The sequence below is a fragment of the Python bivittatus genome, unplaced genomic scaffold (genome assembly GCF_059951505.1).
Source record: "Python bivittatus isolate LINGU-HERP-01145 unplaced genomic scaffold, Pbiv_v1 ctg000070_np1212, whole genome shotgun sequence".
Taxonomy (NCBI): Eukaryota; Metazoa; Chordata; class Lepidosauria; order Squamata; family Pythonidae; genus Python; species Python bivittatus.
The window spans coordinates 35,720,370-35,736,650 of record NW_028277034.1 but is presented as its reverse complement, the minus strand read 5'-3'; the positions used below and the strand labels follow the sequence as shown (position 1 = coordinate 35,736,650).

Sequence of the window (16,281 nt, the reverse complement as noted above, 5' to 3'; positions counted from 1 at the left end):
TCTCTCTCTCTCTGTCTCTCTCTCTCTATCTCTCTCTATCTCTCCCTCCCTCCCTTGGGAGAGAAAGAAAAAAAACTTTTTAAGAAGGAAAAGAGAGAAACATAGAAATGTTATAATTATGTTCTTGAAAAAGAGAAAGAATGCAACATTCCTTGGACAGAATATGATCCTAGTGGGATAACATACTGGCAATATCTAGAATCAAGGCAATTTTGTGGTGGTAATTTTTTTGTTGTTGATGATGATAAAAAAAAAAATGAGCCACCCAGTCATACCTTATTCAACTCCACCGAAGTACACTTCATGAACTCCAAATCTACATTTGAGGAAGAATTTGTCACAATCTGACTTGGAGGTTTAAAAGGCATAGTCTTTGTTACTATGAAGAGGAAGAAACATACAAAATGTTGAACAATCATGTTACATTTTGGTCATTAATTGTTCATACTGATAGTCACTTACAAAATTTATTATTGACTTTTTCTTCAAAAAAGTTGAATTCCTTTTTGAATGTTTCAGTCCCGCTGTTACTGAGATCATCTTCTGAAAGTTTCCTTGAACCTAGGGGCTAAGGATACCCCCCCCACACACACACAAATAAACATATTTAATGCATTTCAGGGTGACACTGGCTTTTAGATTAATTTTGGGCATTAATCACTGCATATCAACATGGCAAAAAAATAAAGAAAACAAGAACACTAAACAGGAACCTTAGTGATTCCTCTTAAAAATTTAGGTGCCGTAAAAAAGCATTTATAAAGATCTTTTCCCTTCTCATGAGAGGGATTGGATTAAACTATCTGATCCTGACAGGAAATTCCCTATCCTATGAATTTGTTGATAGTGATAATTATTCCTTTCATATAGAGTAGTATTTTAAGCCATTATAACCTTGACTTTTTTCAGAGTGTGTTCATAGATTAAAGAATCTATAAATTAAAAAAAAAAATTCTTAGTTTACCTTAACAAACTCAGGCACTGCAGGACAGTTCAGTTCTTGAGCTGAGAAAAAACAGGCATCCTTTGAAGCAGTTTCAGATTCTGTTGTATCACTTTGTGGATCCTTTATAGGATATGAACAGGGTTCTCTCATCATCATCTCACTAGATGCTGAGCCTTTCACCTGGTATCCGTGAAATTCAACTACCTTTGTACATTTAATGGAATAAATATTGTAAAGCAATTATGTTCATTGACAAAAAAAAAAGGGCACAAAGAAAAATAAAATTTGCAAGGACTTATCACAGTTGTTCATTTATTAAGCATGACAGCAAACTGCCCTTATGGTTTAGAATTTGAGGGTTTTAAATTTAAGTTTCGAAACTTAAATTTAAGTTTTGAAGTTTTTGTTTTAAATTGAAATTTGATTCAGAAACAGAATTCTATCAAAAATATGGTATTATAATCTTACATCACACCTGCAGTGTTTTAATTCAGAAAATTACAACTGCAGAAATACATCAAAAACGTAAGAGTCCTTACATTTCAATTGAGAATTCAGACCCTAAAAAAGTGTTATAGGAAAAATTTTAAAATCCAAATTTTACACATGCTTACTGAGTCCTGTACCTTTTAAATTACTACCTCAAAATCATTTTTAACATGCAAATTCCTTATTTCCAATACAATATCCTATAATATGCGATATGTATTTAAACAAAAACACTTTAACAAGATGGCTTTTATTTCATTTTAGCTGACAATTATGGCATTTTTAAAAATAAAATCTTAAAATTAATAGATTCCATTTATTCATTTCTGTATGTGGGGCCTTGCCCCCATTCCCCCCCACAACCAGTTATTATCTAGCTTAGGAGAAGCTTCACAGCAGTGTAAAGCCAATGCTTAGTAATAATTTCTTATTGTAAACCTATATGTAAATCTACAGGCAAAAAAGTTAATATTTAATGTTTAGGATTTCCAGAAGCTAAGCATTTAGAACTTGTATGTCCACGATACCTTGTCATCCCAAAGTTAACTTATTATTTTTAATTGCTAGAACCAGAATACAGTATATCCAAGCACTGTTGCCAATATGTGGGAGTTTATCTGTCTTTTATTCCTACATAGCTCTTTTCTCTCCGTCAACAGCAACATTTCAATGTTTTTAAAATTTTGAAAAATTTAAGCACAAATTATTAAAACTTCAGAATGTGGGTATATTTTGCCTATCTTTACTAATCCTTATACCTTTTAAAGAACTGAGACACTGAACTGCAGTGTACTTAAAAGATTATTAATGATTTATATGTCCTTGCAGTATTAATTTGCTCAATTGCAAAAATTATCAGTTCATATTTATGCTAACCCTTACATTCATTGGTGACCACTCAGCAACGATGACCTTACCCTATTTCGCCTGAAGTACAGGCTAACATCTATCAGGACCCCAAAAGCGCACCTCTGTCAGTATCTGCCCTCTGGAATGAGGCCCCTCCCACCCCGAGATCTGGGGGCTCCCACCCTACTGGTGTTTCAGAGGGTCCAGGTTTTGGCTAGGGTGGTTGAAGCTCCTTCTCAATAGTGTTGCCCAGTTTTGCCATGTTTTTGCTCCTAGTCTTATTATTTTTTTCTTTGAAACACCCAGAGTATCTGGCAGTGTGCACTTTCAATAAATAATACTAATGAAATAGTATTAACACGGGGCTCAAGTCAATACTTCTTATGTAGGAGACTGAAGATTTTCTCATCAACAAAACCTTGCTCTGGAGAATCCTCAGACAATGGAGTGAGTTTTAGGACTCCAGAGGCCTGCAAGCAGGATCAGGAATAGTTAGTAGGAAAAAAAATGCAGATAGGAAAAGTTCCCTTAAAATGTACTATGGAACACACAGATTAAAGCCATTATTATTATTAATATCATCATCATCATCATCATTATTATACAACATCCAAAGAAGATTACCAAATTTGGAGAGTCAGAATGCAGGCAAGGTATCTGCACATCTTCAGGACAAAATGCTTCAGCAAAATTTTGTTTAACTACCAAAGAAATAAAACCACAATGAACTTCAGTCACCAGGCTAATTTAATATGTGTATTTCTGTTGTGGGTTAATGCTTTTGCATATATGAATCTGTTAAATATAAATTCATTTTGGTAGAATTAGTCATAATAACAACAAATGAAATCAAATTACTAAATTCAAAGCTGTAGAAGTAAGAATTGCTAGAGCTAAACATTCTGAGAAACAGAAGAAATCAAAGAATCTTTTAAACAGTGAAATATTTGAAAAATCAAAAATCAAATATTAACAACTGCTTACACAATAAAAAACCAAACATTCTAAGAATCACTTATACACAGTATTAACAATCTCATCATACCAAGAGCAACTCATTTTGAGTAAATTTTAAAAAGCACTGGGTTGGATATAAATTTGGCCTTGTAGACTGAGGACTTCCCTTTCTCTTTCCCACCTTGGCCTCTCATGTTCTGGAGATCCTGATTAAGATTATGGCATAAGACAATTCCCCTCCTCCTTTAAAAATATTCATCTTCCATGAGTAGAGATTAGGGGGCCTGCTATAGAGAAGTGGAAGCCAGGAAGTCCACTTTCACCAGTCTAGTGATAAGCACCTAAATTGAGGTTCACCTCAGTTCTTCCACATAGCAAAGTAAAGCTTAGTGTCAAAATCCATTGGTATTTTTGATAGTAGATGAGCCTTTGAGAGTATCTAAAATAACCTGCATAAATTGAGACTTAGATCTTACGACAAATTATAAGAACTTTTCGTATATACTGAATTTATGTTAAGGATCAGAGTTATATGCCTTTCTTAGTGATCACCACTTTCAGAGAAAATCTGAGAAAAAAGAATAATTTTATTTCACTTTGTGCACTGTTTTTCAGATGAGACAGGGAGAAATAGTTTTATAATAGAAACCAAAAACAGAACTTAGTTTGAGAATGTTTCATTTGTTTCTTATAAGAAATGTTTTGATAAGTAAGGCAACATTTAGCTGAGAGGTAACACAAACTGAAATCTCTTTATCTTCACTGGATTTGTTTTAAAAAATCCAAAATACATTCTGCATTTTCTAATTTTATTTATTTATACTATTTTTAAGGAGTAACTAACTTGAAATTAATTTTTTGATGTTTGTCTGAAATACACTGGGGAAAAACATCAGAACTTTTATTTTTTACTGCAAATTAAGTATTTTATTACCATAACAATTACCTATTTCAACCTCCATATTATAAATAAAAATATATTATTATTTTACAAACATTATTTTTATTTGCAAATAATACAAAGCAGCAAAAATATATGGAATGTTAGTTTTCCTACCCCAGTTTAGTTAAGTCTAATACTCACTGTCATGCATTTCACAGTCCACATGACTCTCCATTAACAAGCTTCTGCCAGCACAAAACAATTGCTGGTGAACATTCATATTCTGAGCCTGAATTATATTTGTATCTATCTTCTCATTAATTGAAACTTCTGAATTTTGCCATTTTCCCTCCCAAAGGGCTATACTATTTTCCTTAATTTTGACAGGCTTTGCAGAAATGTCATTGCAAAGATGCAGTGGCTGAGATCCTGAGATCCTGTTCAAATCATGATCTTGTAGAAGCATTAACTGTATATTGTTTTGCCTTTCACTACTGCATGCACTTGCATCACAGTTTTTTTGAGCACCGACCTCAAGTTGGTCTTTAATTTCCTTCTTTAGACATGCAGAACTTTGTAAAACAATGCTATTTATGTTGGGCTCATTATCTTCTGTGTCACTAAAATCCAGCATATTTAAAAGATTAAAGTTAACCTCTGTAAATTGTTTTCCTGGATTGCCAAACTCAGCATCTGCAGATCTGTTTGAAAAATGTTCAGAACACATAACTGAAGATTTGTTTTGCAACTGCAGGCAACTCCTTTCCAAATTATCAATTATTCCATATCTGCTTGATTCCGATGTGTCTTCAAATGTTTTAAACGCATTTCCACAGTTCAAATTAGCATTATCAAATGAACTTAATTCAGTGTTATTGCTTTCATTCATGAAGGATTCAGTTGGTAAAAAGTCATATGGCTGACTTTCAATAGAACTTTTACTAACTGAAGTATCAATTTTCCAGGAAGAAGGCATTTGTGGAATCCTTTCATGGTCATTGCATTGACTTCTGTTTACCCAGTCACTCTCATTTAAGCCCTTCTGAACCGGATGCAAATCACTAGTATCCTCTTTGTTGTGTTCTGTATTATGTACATCAGATAAACACGATGGCATATAAGCATCCCATCGGCTTTTTGTTTGCAGAGTTTTTTCTGAAAGGTGCTGTGGGTACATGTGTTTAGTAGTTTCTCCACTAGTATTGTTTGTGAAGGTAGACAAAGGTGCTATCTTATTTTTTAGCAAAGAGTCCCTCTTTACTAATGGCTCAACTAAAGGCAGAACTTCTGAGTTGGATTCTGATTGCATTAGTGTAAACTGTAGATTTTTCAGTGAGGCAGTAGTTTCATTTTCTAGTCCCTTGGAAATGTTTTGGTCATGGCTCAAAAGTGCTACAATTTCAGCTTTGCTTCGAAGGTTCTGAGAAACTGCATGGTATCCTGAGTTGACCAGTGCATTTTCTAACTGAAATTTTGGCTTCAAATATTCAACAGCTACGTTATCAGTACATTTTTTATTCTGTACTACTACATGTTCATCATCTAAAGAGGTAGAAGCCAGAAAACTAACAGGCTCAGCAACTTTACTATTCTTTGTAGAAGTATCTCCATTAAAATTTGGGAGTAAGATGGTATCTTCCTTTTTTTTGCAAGGAACAGAAAATAAAGGAGAAGACACATAGAATTGGCGAGGGATGAATGAGAGAGGACCTTCAGATGTAGATGGCAGTGCAGGTTCTTCTACTATCTTTTTCTTTTCCACCTGACGTGGTACTTGGAAACCCTAGAAAAACATTTTGTATATGTGGCAAGTATTAGTTATGCACATATTTACTTGTAATATCTTTATTCTACAATAAAGCTGTGCAAAGAATTTGAAGAAGTATTTTACAAAGCAACCCTCAACAAAGCATTGAGGCAACAGTGTCCTCTAGAAGGCCCAACATGGCAACTTCAAGGGAGTTTCTCTGAATATTCGAAGATAATATAGAAAAACCTGTATAGTGGCAACAGTGAATTTTACGACAGAGGAAAACTCTGTCTCAATGCTTTAAGAGGTAGTGCTTTGGTCATGCCAATGCATTTTACAAAGGACCTTCAAATATTTTGCATATTTGTCACTGAATAACACAACCTAACGGTGGTTTTTTTCCTTTTAAAAACTGAATGCAATTATCTCATGTATATTTCTGTAAAGTGCAACTCATGGAAGCTAGGAAGCATCTGTTTCAGCTATGCTTGAAGTCAAATTAACATGACTGGGAATGATATTACTAATATAAAAGCAGCAATGATATTGCGTCAATCAACATACATTTTTCATATGTAACTTATTCACATAGTGTCCATACAGCTTGTAGACCATACTGCAGTTTGCTTTTATTCACTTTGTTCTGCTGATCTAATAGCATGTATTACACCTGCTGCTGTTAGCACTCATAATAACTAAGGTTATTGCCAGTATGAAATACAGTGGCTGATCTGAACCACTTCACATCATAGTATACATAATACTGCAGATGGCGAGGGACAAAAATAACCAACAGTAGCATGTGCGCGTGCACATGGCTGATACAGGTAGTCCTTGACTTATGACCATTCATTCAGCAACCGTTTGAAGTTATGACAATACTGAACGAATGGTGGTTACAACCGGTCCTCAGTGTTCTGGCCATCCCAGCACCCCTGTGGTCATGTGATTGCAATCTAGGTGCTTGACAACCAGCTCGCACTTATGACCAATTGCAGTGACCCACGATCACAAGATTGCCATTTGTGACCTTCCCTGCCAGTTTCCCCAGAAAGTCAATGGGGAAGCCAGCAGGGAAAGTTGCAAGTTGCTGGGATAAGTCTCCCCCACCCATGCACCCTCCCCGGCCCCTCTGCGCTTGTGCTGACTATTCACGCACTCCCGCACACCCTCCCTGAGCCTTGCTGCTCCCCTTGCCATTCGTGCATCCCATCCTCCCTGACCCTTGCCATGCCTCCCTCATACCCTCACACAATCCCCACCCAGCAGCAGCCACTTACCTGCCTGTTTGCTGGCCTATTTGCGAGTTGTCTGGAACTTACAACTTCTTGCCGGCTTCCCCACTGACTTGGTTGAGGGAAGTTGGCAGGAAGTTGCTTTGCCTAATGACTGTGGGATTCAGTTAACAGCAGCAACCAGGACTGCAGGGATTACTGTCGCTAAGTGATGTAGTCGCACTTTACAACCACATTGCTTAGCGATAGAAATTCTGATCCCAATTACTGTTGTAAGTTGAGGACTACCTATAATGACAAACATCAAATTTGCTACTGAATTCATGAATTAGAATTTACTTAAGTGTAGGGCTTTACAGTGATTGACATCCAAAGGGGGAAAAGATGATTTGAAGTGAGCACGGGTACCTACATAGCATCTGTTGGCACCTGCTTATAGCAAACATGTCTTTTGGAGGGCAATGCATAAACCGAGGAAAAGATAATAATTTTTTAAAGATCTGCTGATAGGTACTACTTGAGCTCCCTGCATCCTCCAAATCACCTTTTCTCCCTCAAACCCAGATCACTGCACAGTCTTATCAAATATTACATATGGAAAAAGAAAGGGAAAAGACAACATACAGAATATTTTCGCTTTGGACGACATAGAGGTGAAACAGCAAGGGATTTCAAGGGATTACTTGTTAATTTTCGTTGTTCTATGTCCTTTGATTGGACATTATAACCAGTTTTGGAAACATTTTCACTTTCTACAGTGATTAAATATTGCTCAGATTCAAAGTCATCACCCGGTTTTATCTAAAGAAATGGAAAAAAAGTATTTTTACATTTCAGCAAGTTTATATAACTTCACAGTATATCAATATAGCTTCTATATTTCACACTTTATGCATATCTGTGCAAACATGATTCCACATAACATTAGCTAAATATTTTAGGCATTTAGGCAAAATATTTTCTGGAGTTTTTAATGTACTATCATTTTCCCTAAATTTCAGGGATAATTATTGAAAATATACTTGTCTGAAAGACAGATTTTTGCTCTTCAGCAGGTCACTATAAAATGTATGAATGGGAAAAAGAAAGCTTACTATGCATTTGCTGGTTTAGAAAAAATGTATGTGTCCATGCAGATATTGCATCTTTTTCTTCTTAGAGCCACAAGCAACACTATTTCAGCAGTAACTTTAATAAAGGTTTTTGTAATACTTTGTTTTGTTGTTTTGATCTCTACTTTATGATTTCAACCATCTTGTCTGGGTTTGGCTTAAATGTTGAGCCCAACTGCCACTCATTCTGGTTCACCTGTATGTCTTTCAGGAAGAACAAGGTCATCTCTTTGGATGTCCTATTGAGTGAATGCCATTTGCATTGTATCTGCAGAGGTATGAGACATTCATGCCTCCAGTGGTCCCAAAAGAGTTGGCAAGGCTTAGTACTTGTCTCCACTAAGCTTAGTTCAGGTCCTCAAAGCTGAATTCCCCAAGTGACATCAATTTACTCCACTCTTCTCACTGAGACGTACACAGGAGTTAGAAGAGTAGGAGTTTCTGGGTCAACAGACAAAAGGAATCAAACACTTTGCAATAATAGTAATTGTGACATCAGCCAAGATGGTAGTCAAAAATGTCATGGATGAGCTGCCTGGCCATACAGAATCCAGGATGTGACAGGCAACACTAATCATGCATTTACAAGTTTCACCCATTTGAGACGACTGATGTGAGTTAAAAACCAAGGTGTAGTCTTGATCAAACTGTGGAATGTCCTTAAGAAAATGGAAATCCTAGAACATCTCTTTGTTCTCATGTGAAACCTTTACCCAGGACAGGAAGCCACAGTTTGAATGGAACAGGGTGAAACATACTGGCTCCAGGTCAGCAGTGGAGCGAGACAAAGTTGCATACTCCCTGCTTATTTATTTGACCTATATGCTGAATATATATTGAAGAAGACTGGATTGGAAGATGAATATGCTTTTAAAATTGGAAGAAGAAACAGTAATAATTTGTGCTATACTACTCTGAAAGCTAAAAATGCAAATGGTCAGGAAACTCTAATAAAGAAAGTCAAGGATCAAAGTGGAAAAACAAGACTAAGATTAAATAGAAAGAAGATCAAAATAATGACAACAGGTACGGCAACCAGCCTTAGAATTAACAATGAAGATAATGAAACAATGACAGCTTCTGCCTTTTGGGATCACTATCAACAGTAAAGGAACTAGCAGTCTAAAAATAAGCCATATAGTAGGGTAGCAATGAAGGCCTTACAAAAAATATTCAGATACTGTCACTTGTCTATACCTACAAAGATCAGAATTGTGCAGGCAATGTTTTTCTCTATGACGAAGTATGGAAGTGAAAGTTGGACTTTGAAAAGGCAAAACAGAAAATAGTACTGTATTTACACTTCTGAAGTTTGATGCATTTATGGCCAGATCTGAACTGACTTTGTAGCTTTGTGGAGCAAACTTTAACATTTGGATAGTTTGTAATATGTCAGGCCTAGCCCAAAGAACTCCTGGAGACCATGCAGGTTCAATCAGCAAGGTTTATTTGCCAGCACCTGTTTACAGAAATCTTCTCAGACTGACCAGCAATTCCCAGGCACAAGTCTCTACTATCTTCTGGAATGTTTAGGGATGCGCCAGCTTTCTCCGCTTATCTCCAGAGCGTTGCTCTGGAGACGAGAGCACCGTTTTCACCCCCCTTCCTCCATTCCAGTCCATCACATAATGCTAATCTTGTCACATTCAATCTAATCCAATTTTGGTTAAAATAAGTCTATGTCAGTTTCATATTTGAACTGGACCTTTACAATTGTCCTTTCAGGTGTAGTGCTTTGCTATGACTATTGAGGTTGGATTATGTATTCAGTCTATACAATCTCACTAGACTGAACAATTGTGTTTGGGGATTTCTGATTTCTGCCTTAATTCAGTATCTACCATCTTAAAGTAATGCTGTCCGCTTTAGTATCTACCATCTTGAGGTAACACTGTCCACTTTAGAGGTGTTAGCTTGCAGCAATGCAATAGTGGGGCTTTGATAGCACCGGACAGTGTTTGGAAGATCAGATGGATGCAATCTATCAGTTCTTCAATGTAGATCAAACTAGGAAATCAAACTCATGTAGGCCAATACTACTTTTATTGTAAAGTTATAGTAACAGAATCTTTCAAGTCTGAATGCACCTCCCCTCTCCCTCCCTTTATCTCAGTGTGAACTAGGGAAGAGGTTGTCTAAGATGTTACATTCCTGCCCCAAATTCAGGTTTCTTTTATCTGACCATTGCCTTGGCAGCAACTCTTCCTCCTGATCTTCAAGGCCACTCCCCTTTCCCTCTACACTATCTGGCTGGAGTAGGCCTGAAGCCATGGTTAGTTTGGTGGTTTTATGTATGAAGCACATTGTTTTTGAAGGCCTATCGAAAGAGGCAAAGTATGAGCTCAAATTTGAGTTGGAATGTTTTGTTTGAGTATAAAGTTGGAGGTAGATTACTAAAGCAATAAAAAGAGTATATGACAAAGGTAAGGTGCTTGCTTAGTTAAATGATTCAACATGAGCAGGGAATAAGATAAAGATGTGTGATGCCTTCTTGAATGTTTAATATATTTATGGACAAATGGTAATATAGCCTTGTTGACTTGGGATGTGAATGTGTGGGTACTTTTGTATGCAGATGATGCCATGCTGTTAACTGTTTGCTGGGAACTCAGTGAATATTAGAAGGTATGATACAAAGAGGAGTATGGACTTGAAAATTAAGGTACTGAAAACAAAAGGTACTTATGTTTGTCTGAGTGAACAACTGTAAATGGTGCAAAAATCAGAGCAAGTGAATTTGTATTCCTTGATAAAATGTATACTAGGGATGGGAAATAATGGAGAAATTTAAGATCTATACATGCTAGTAAAAAGGTAGCGGTATAAATGTTGAAATAAGCTAAAGTGATCACTTGGTTAAATGGAAGTGGGAGTTGTGTCTATCAGTGGAAACATAAAAAGTAATGTAAATGCAGTAGGAATGGTTTATGTAGTGAAACAAGAATAGTAAGGATCAAGAATGAACAGGTGCTGAATGAATGTGAATTGAATACAAAAGTGAAAAATCTGTATGAAAGAAGTACACTAAGCTGGCTTGGCCATATGGAGAGAATGAATAAGGATTGAAACGCAAAACAAATATATAAAGGTAGAGTGAATGGGGTAAGGGGAAAAGAAAAACTAGGAAATTTGTAGTTGCATTGAATTAATTACAGGTGAAACTCGAAAAATTAGAACATCATGCAAATGTTCATTTATGTCAGTAAGGCAACTCAAAAGGTGAAACCAATATATGAGATAGACGCATTACATGCAAAGCGAGATATGTCAAGCCTTACTTTGGTATAATTGTGATGATTATGGCGTACAGCTTATGAAAACCCCAAATTCACAATCTCAGAAAATTAGAATATTACATGACATCAATAACATAAGGATTGGAAATAGAACAATATCGGACCTCTGCAAAGTATAAGCATGCATATGTACTCAGTACTTGGCTTGGGCCCCTTTTGCAGCAATGACTGCCGCAATGCGGCGTGGCATGGATGCTATCAGCCTGTGGCACTGCTGAAGTGTTATGGAAGACCAGGATGCTTCAATAGCAGCCTTCAGCTCTGCTGCATTGTTCGGTCTCATGTCCCTCATCTTTCTCTTGGCAATGCCCCATAGATTCTCTATGGGGTTCAGGTCAGGCGAGTTTGCTGGCCAATCAAGCACAGTAATCCCATGCTCATTGAACCAGGTTTTGGTACTTTTGGTAGTGTGGGCAGGTGCCAAGTCCTGCCGGAAAATGAAGTCAGCATCCCCATAAAGCTCGTCTGCGGAAGGAAGCATGAAGTGCTCCAAAATCTCCTGGTAGACGGCTGCGTTGACCCTGGACTTAATGAAGCACAGTGGACTAACACCAGCAGATGACATGGCTCCCCAAATCAACACAGACTGTGGAAACTTCATACTGGACTTCAAGCATCGTGCATTGTGTGCCTCTCCATTCTTCCTCCAGACTCTGGGTCCTTGGTTCCCAAATGAGATGCAAAAGTTGCTCTCATCAGAAAAGAGGACTTTGGACCACTGGGCAACAGACCAGTTCTTTTTTTCTGTAGCCCAGGTAAGACGCTTCTGACATTGTTGTTCAGGAGCGGCTTGACAAGAGGAATACGACATTTGAAGCCCATGTCCAGGATCCGTCTGTGTGTGGTGGCTCTTGATGCACTAACTCCAGCCTCAGTCCACTCCTTGTGAAAGTCCCCAACACTTTTGAATGGCCTTTTCCTGACAATCCTCTCCAGGCTGCAGTCATCCCTGCTGCTTGTGCACCTTTTTCTACCACACTTTTCCCTTCCACATAACCTTCTATTGATGTGCTTTGATACAGCACTTTGGGGACATCCAACTTCTTTTGCAATTACCTTTTGGGGCTTTCCCTCCTTATGGAGGGTGTCAATGATGGTTTTCTGCACAACTGTCAGGTCAGCAGTCTTTCCCATTCAGTAGTCATTCCTACTGAACCAGCCTGAGAGACCATTTAAAGGCTCAGGAACCCTTTGCAGGTGTTATGGATTCATTAGCTGATTAGAGTGGGACACTCTGAGCCAAGAATATTGAACCTTTTCACACTATTCTAATTTTCTGAGATTGTGAATTTGGGGTTTTCATAAGCTGTACGCCATAATCATCACAATTATACCAAAGTAAGGCTTGACATATCTTGCTTTGCATGTAATGCGTCTATCTCATATATTGGTTTCACCTTTTGAGTTGCCTTACTGACATAAATGAACATTTGCACGATATTCTAATTTTTCGAGTTTCACCTGTAGATCCTCAGAGAGAAGTGAGAATTGTAAAGAACAAAAAATAGTATACAATGTGGTGAAAGCAAAGATGGTTTTCAAAGATAAAGAGGTATGGAGATATAAATGGTGTTGATGTGAATGGTGTTGATGTGAACTAGATTTAGTTAGATTTATTTTGCTTTTATCCTATATCATGTCTTTAATTTCTTTTGTTTCAAACATCTTTTTTCTGAACTTTGCATAAAGTTGTTTACCTTGAAAGGGAATAACAAGAAAGTTATGTATGTATGTCTGTAGGTAATATACTAAGTAGGACTTTGGCCAAATGTGGTTAGGTTATATCAACAGAGAATATTTTAATGAAATTGAACAAGCAACTGATATTCTAAAATTACCAAACAAATAAAAACAAAGCACATACCTGAAACTTTATGAAAATACTATCCAAGAGCTGTCCTTTGTCATCAAATAAGGTTGCCTGTATTAAACAGAAAAAATAAAACAGATGACTGATATTTCATTAGGTAATCAAATCGATATAAAACTGCTGACACCGTAACACCAAACTGAACATACAAATTTACCTTATTTCCTCCAAATGTGGCCTTCAAAATTCCATCTTGCCATACTTTTGATTTTTTAGTCTTCTGATGTGTGTATAAAACCTATATTGATATGTGAAAATATACTCTTGATTACTATTTCAGAATCTTGTTTATATTTTTTATTTCATGATATGTTTTAATGTATGAAATATTGTTGATATTAATCAAAAAGATTATAGACTCACAATAAATTCCTGATAAGCCATTATTTGGGCATACTAAGATCATACCACCTGCTTTCACTTCCAACCATCACACCACCTGGGGAGGGAAAAATCCTGTTAAAACAACTTCATCTCTGAAAGTCAAAGTTAAATATTTACTATAGTTTCTAAATTTCATTTTATATTGTTTCCTTTCTAAAGCCCCTTAACAGAAATATGAATTTTTTGAAGTTCAGAGGGTTATTTACAATACAGTATAACAAATATACATCTAGAAATCACAGTTTCAATGGAAATTATTCTAGAGCAAATGTTTTTTAAATTGTAACAAGCAGTATATTACCATAAGCATTTCTTTAGAAGCAAATCTTGCTTTAAATGGATACAAATAAATCTCTACAGGAATGTAGTCTTAGCTACATGATATCCCTTAATCAGCAATTTATTCTCAGGTTTTGAAAAATATTGTTTTGAATTTTGTTGATTTTAATAATTTTAATAATTCTAATACATTTCCCCAATATATTCAATTCCATGTAACAACCACAAGATGTCTCACTTAAATCTTTCTCTGAAAAACTTTTGGACTGTAATGATGTAATAATGAGATTTATGATCAAGCTAACTGATTATTTAAAGAATCACAAACAAATTAATCCAGAGTTTTCATGACCGGGCTCAAATTATCATATTTTGGACACATTATGCAAAGACCCAACTCCCTTGAGAAGTCCATGATTCTGGGAAAGGTGGAAGAAAGGAGAATGAACCTGGTTACAGCAGCAATAGTGAACCACTGGGAGACCTGAAGGGCCAAGTTAGGAGAGATCATCCTGGAGAAGGTCTACCTATGTGGTAGCTAAGGGTCATCACTAACTTGGTACACATAATTACTGCATATCAGACTTGCTAAAGACACATCATATATTTACAATTCTAATCATTATTGCCAACCTATTTTTAATTTTATCCTTAACTCTAAACATGCCAGATAATGTTGCTCCCTGTTTTAATGTATTAATCACATTTTCATCCTGCCCTTCATTCTTATCAACAAATTATATGAAGTTAAATTATAATACAATTATTTCTTATTCATTACATTTCTATCCTTTTCTTCCATGGACTTAAGATTGATTTATGGCTGTTCCTCTGCAAAATGCTTCTATGCAAGAACTGGATTACATAGATTAAATCCCTGAGAAACAGGCAAGATTCTGGTAGCAACCCTTTGCACGTTGAATTTCTTTAGGTAGAGTGGGGATGAGGCTCAGACTCAACGTGGGCATAGCTATGACATACTGTATAAAGCATAGAATTTCCATTTCTTTAGGCTGCGGGGAGGGGGCTTTTTAAACAAAATAATCTTAAGCCTATTTTAGGACCTATATTACAATGTTTATGGGTTTCCTATCACACAACAAGAAACTGCGCTGTTGATTTTCAGCAATTACTGGACTGAAATTCAGCAGTGCACCTGGGTGGGGCTCTGGGGACCATATATTGCCTGCCCCTGCCTTAAAATATGCTATACGAAGTTATCATAGCTTTGAACTCTGCAGCGGTAAGAAGATATGAAACTGGATGTATCCGGTCACTCTCTTTTGCATTAGAGGATAAGGAAAAGAAACGGCACCCAAATCTGAAGTTACACCATCCCTAAAAAAGTACGAGTATAAAACTGATTACATATCACAGCTGACGGATCAATATATCGCAGTCCTCAGTCAGGTTGGCAAAAGGCTTCCTATAAGCTTGATAACGTTGCCGACCCGACTCGTTCACAAATAACAGGGTCACATGGATGAGGGACGGCACAGACGCCCCTCATCCCCTCTCACGAGAGTCTTACCTTGCAAAATTTCCCGCTCCACAGGCGCGATGACGTCTCCGAGATGCGACAAATACCATAGAGACGAAAAGGCTGCACCATCATAATTTCCGACTCCCGGATGGACATTAAAGTAGCTTCCAGCACAAAGGGTATTGGAGGGTTTTTTTTAATCATGAAGTTGATAAGGACGGAAGGAGGCGAGTGCTGCACATCTATCACATCTATCAGGAAGGAGCCCTGCTGAATTTAGCGTAAAGTCAAGGCCAAGTCCTGGTGCACGTCGTTTGCCACTGCCTTTTTCTGATTTTTTTCCAGATTTCCCTGCCTAGTGAAAGCGTTGAAATCCCCCCCCCCCACCCCCATCCAAGTCCTAATTGGGTCAGCTTTGCATCGTTTCCAAGATCAGCCAATTCAGTGAGACTGAACTCTCTTGCGCTGTCAGATAAGATCCTACGCATTTTTCACCTATGTGGTAATAAAAATACTGCTTTCTCTGAACTTTTTGACTGGTATTCTATCCCAATTTCCAGTTATACGGTGCAAGCTAGAGTTCCTATCGTTTTAATAGTAGTACGAGGTGGCATAAAGATAGAACAGTGTAGCTCTGGAATTATTGACGCCAAAAGCCGTCTTCGTTGTTATCGAGTTTCTTAAACCAGTGTTTTTCAAACTTGGTAACTTTAAGAGGTGTGGGCTTCAATTCCCAGAATTCCCCAAA

At 37.0% G+C, this 16,281-nt stretch overlaps 1 protein-coding gene across 1 annotated transcript in view; it reads right to left on the bottom strand.

Moving 5' to 3' along the window:
* The window catches only part of LOC103058795 (5'-3' DNA helicase ZGRF1), a 38,253-nt gene extending 22,216 nt beyond the window's left edge, over positions 1–16,037 (bottom strand). The window contains exons 1-10 of the mRNA XM_088132963.1: positions 15,582–16,037; positions 13,751–13,826; positions 13,545–13,625; positions 13,382–13,438; positions 7,734–7,910; positions 4,326–5,907; positions 2,909–2,985; positions 965–1,150; positions 463–568; positions 276–379 (exon numbers count right to left, since the gene is read on the bottom strand). Of these exons, the coding sequence (XP_087989089.1) occupies positions 276–379; positions 463–568; positions 965–1,150; positions 2,909–2,985; positions 4,326–5,907; positions 7,734–7,910; positions 13,382–13,438; positions 13,545–13,625; positions 13,751–13,771 (2,391 nt within the window). The 5' untranslated portion in view covers positions 13,772–13,826; positions 15,582–16,037. The remainder of the gene's footprint in view (positions 1–275; positions 380–462; positions 569–964; positions 1,151–2,908; positions 2,986–4,325; positions 5,908–7,733; positions 7,911–13,381; positions 13,439–13,544; positions 13,626–13,750; positions 13,827–15,581) is intronic.
* Between the last annotated feature and the right edge of the window lie 244 nt (positions 16,038–16,281).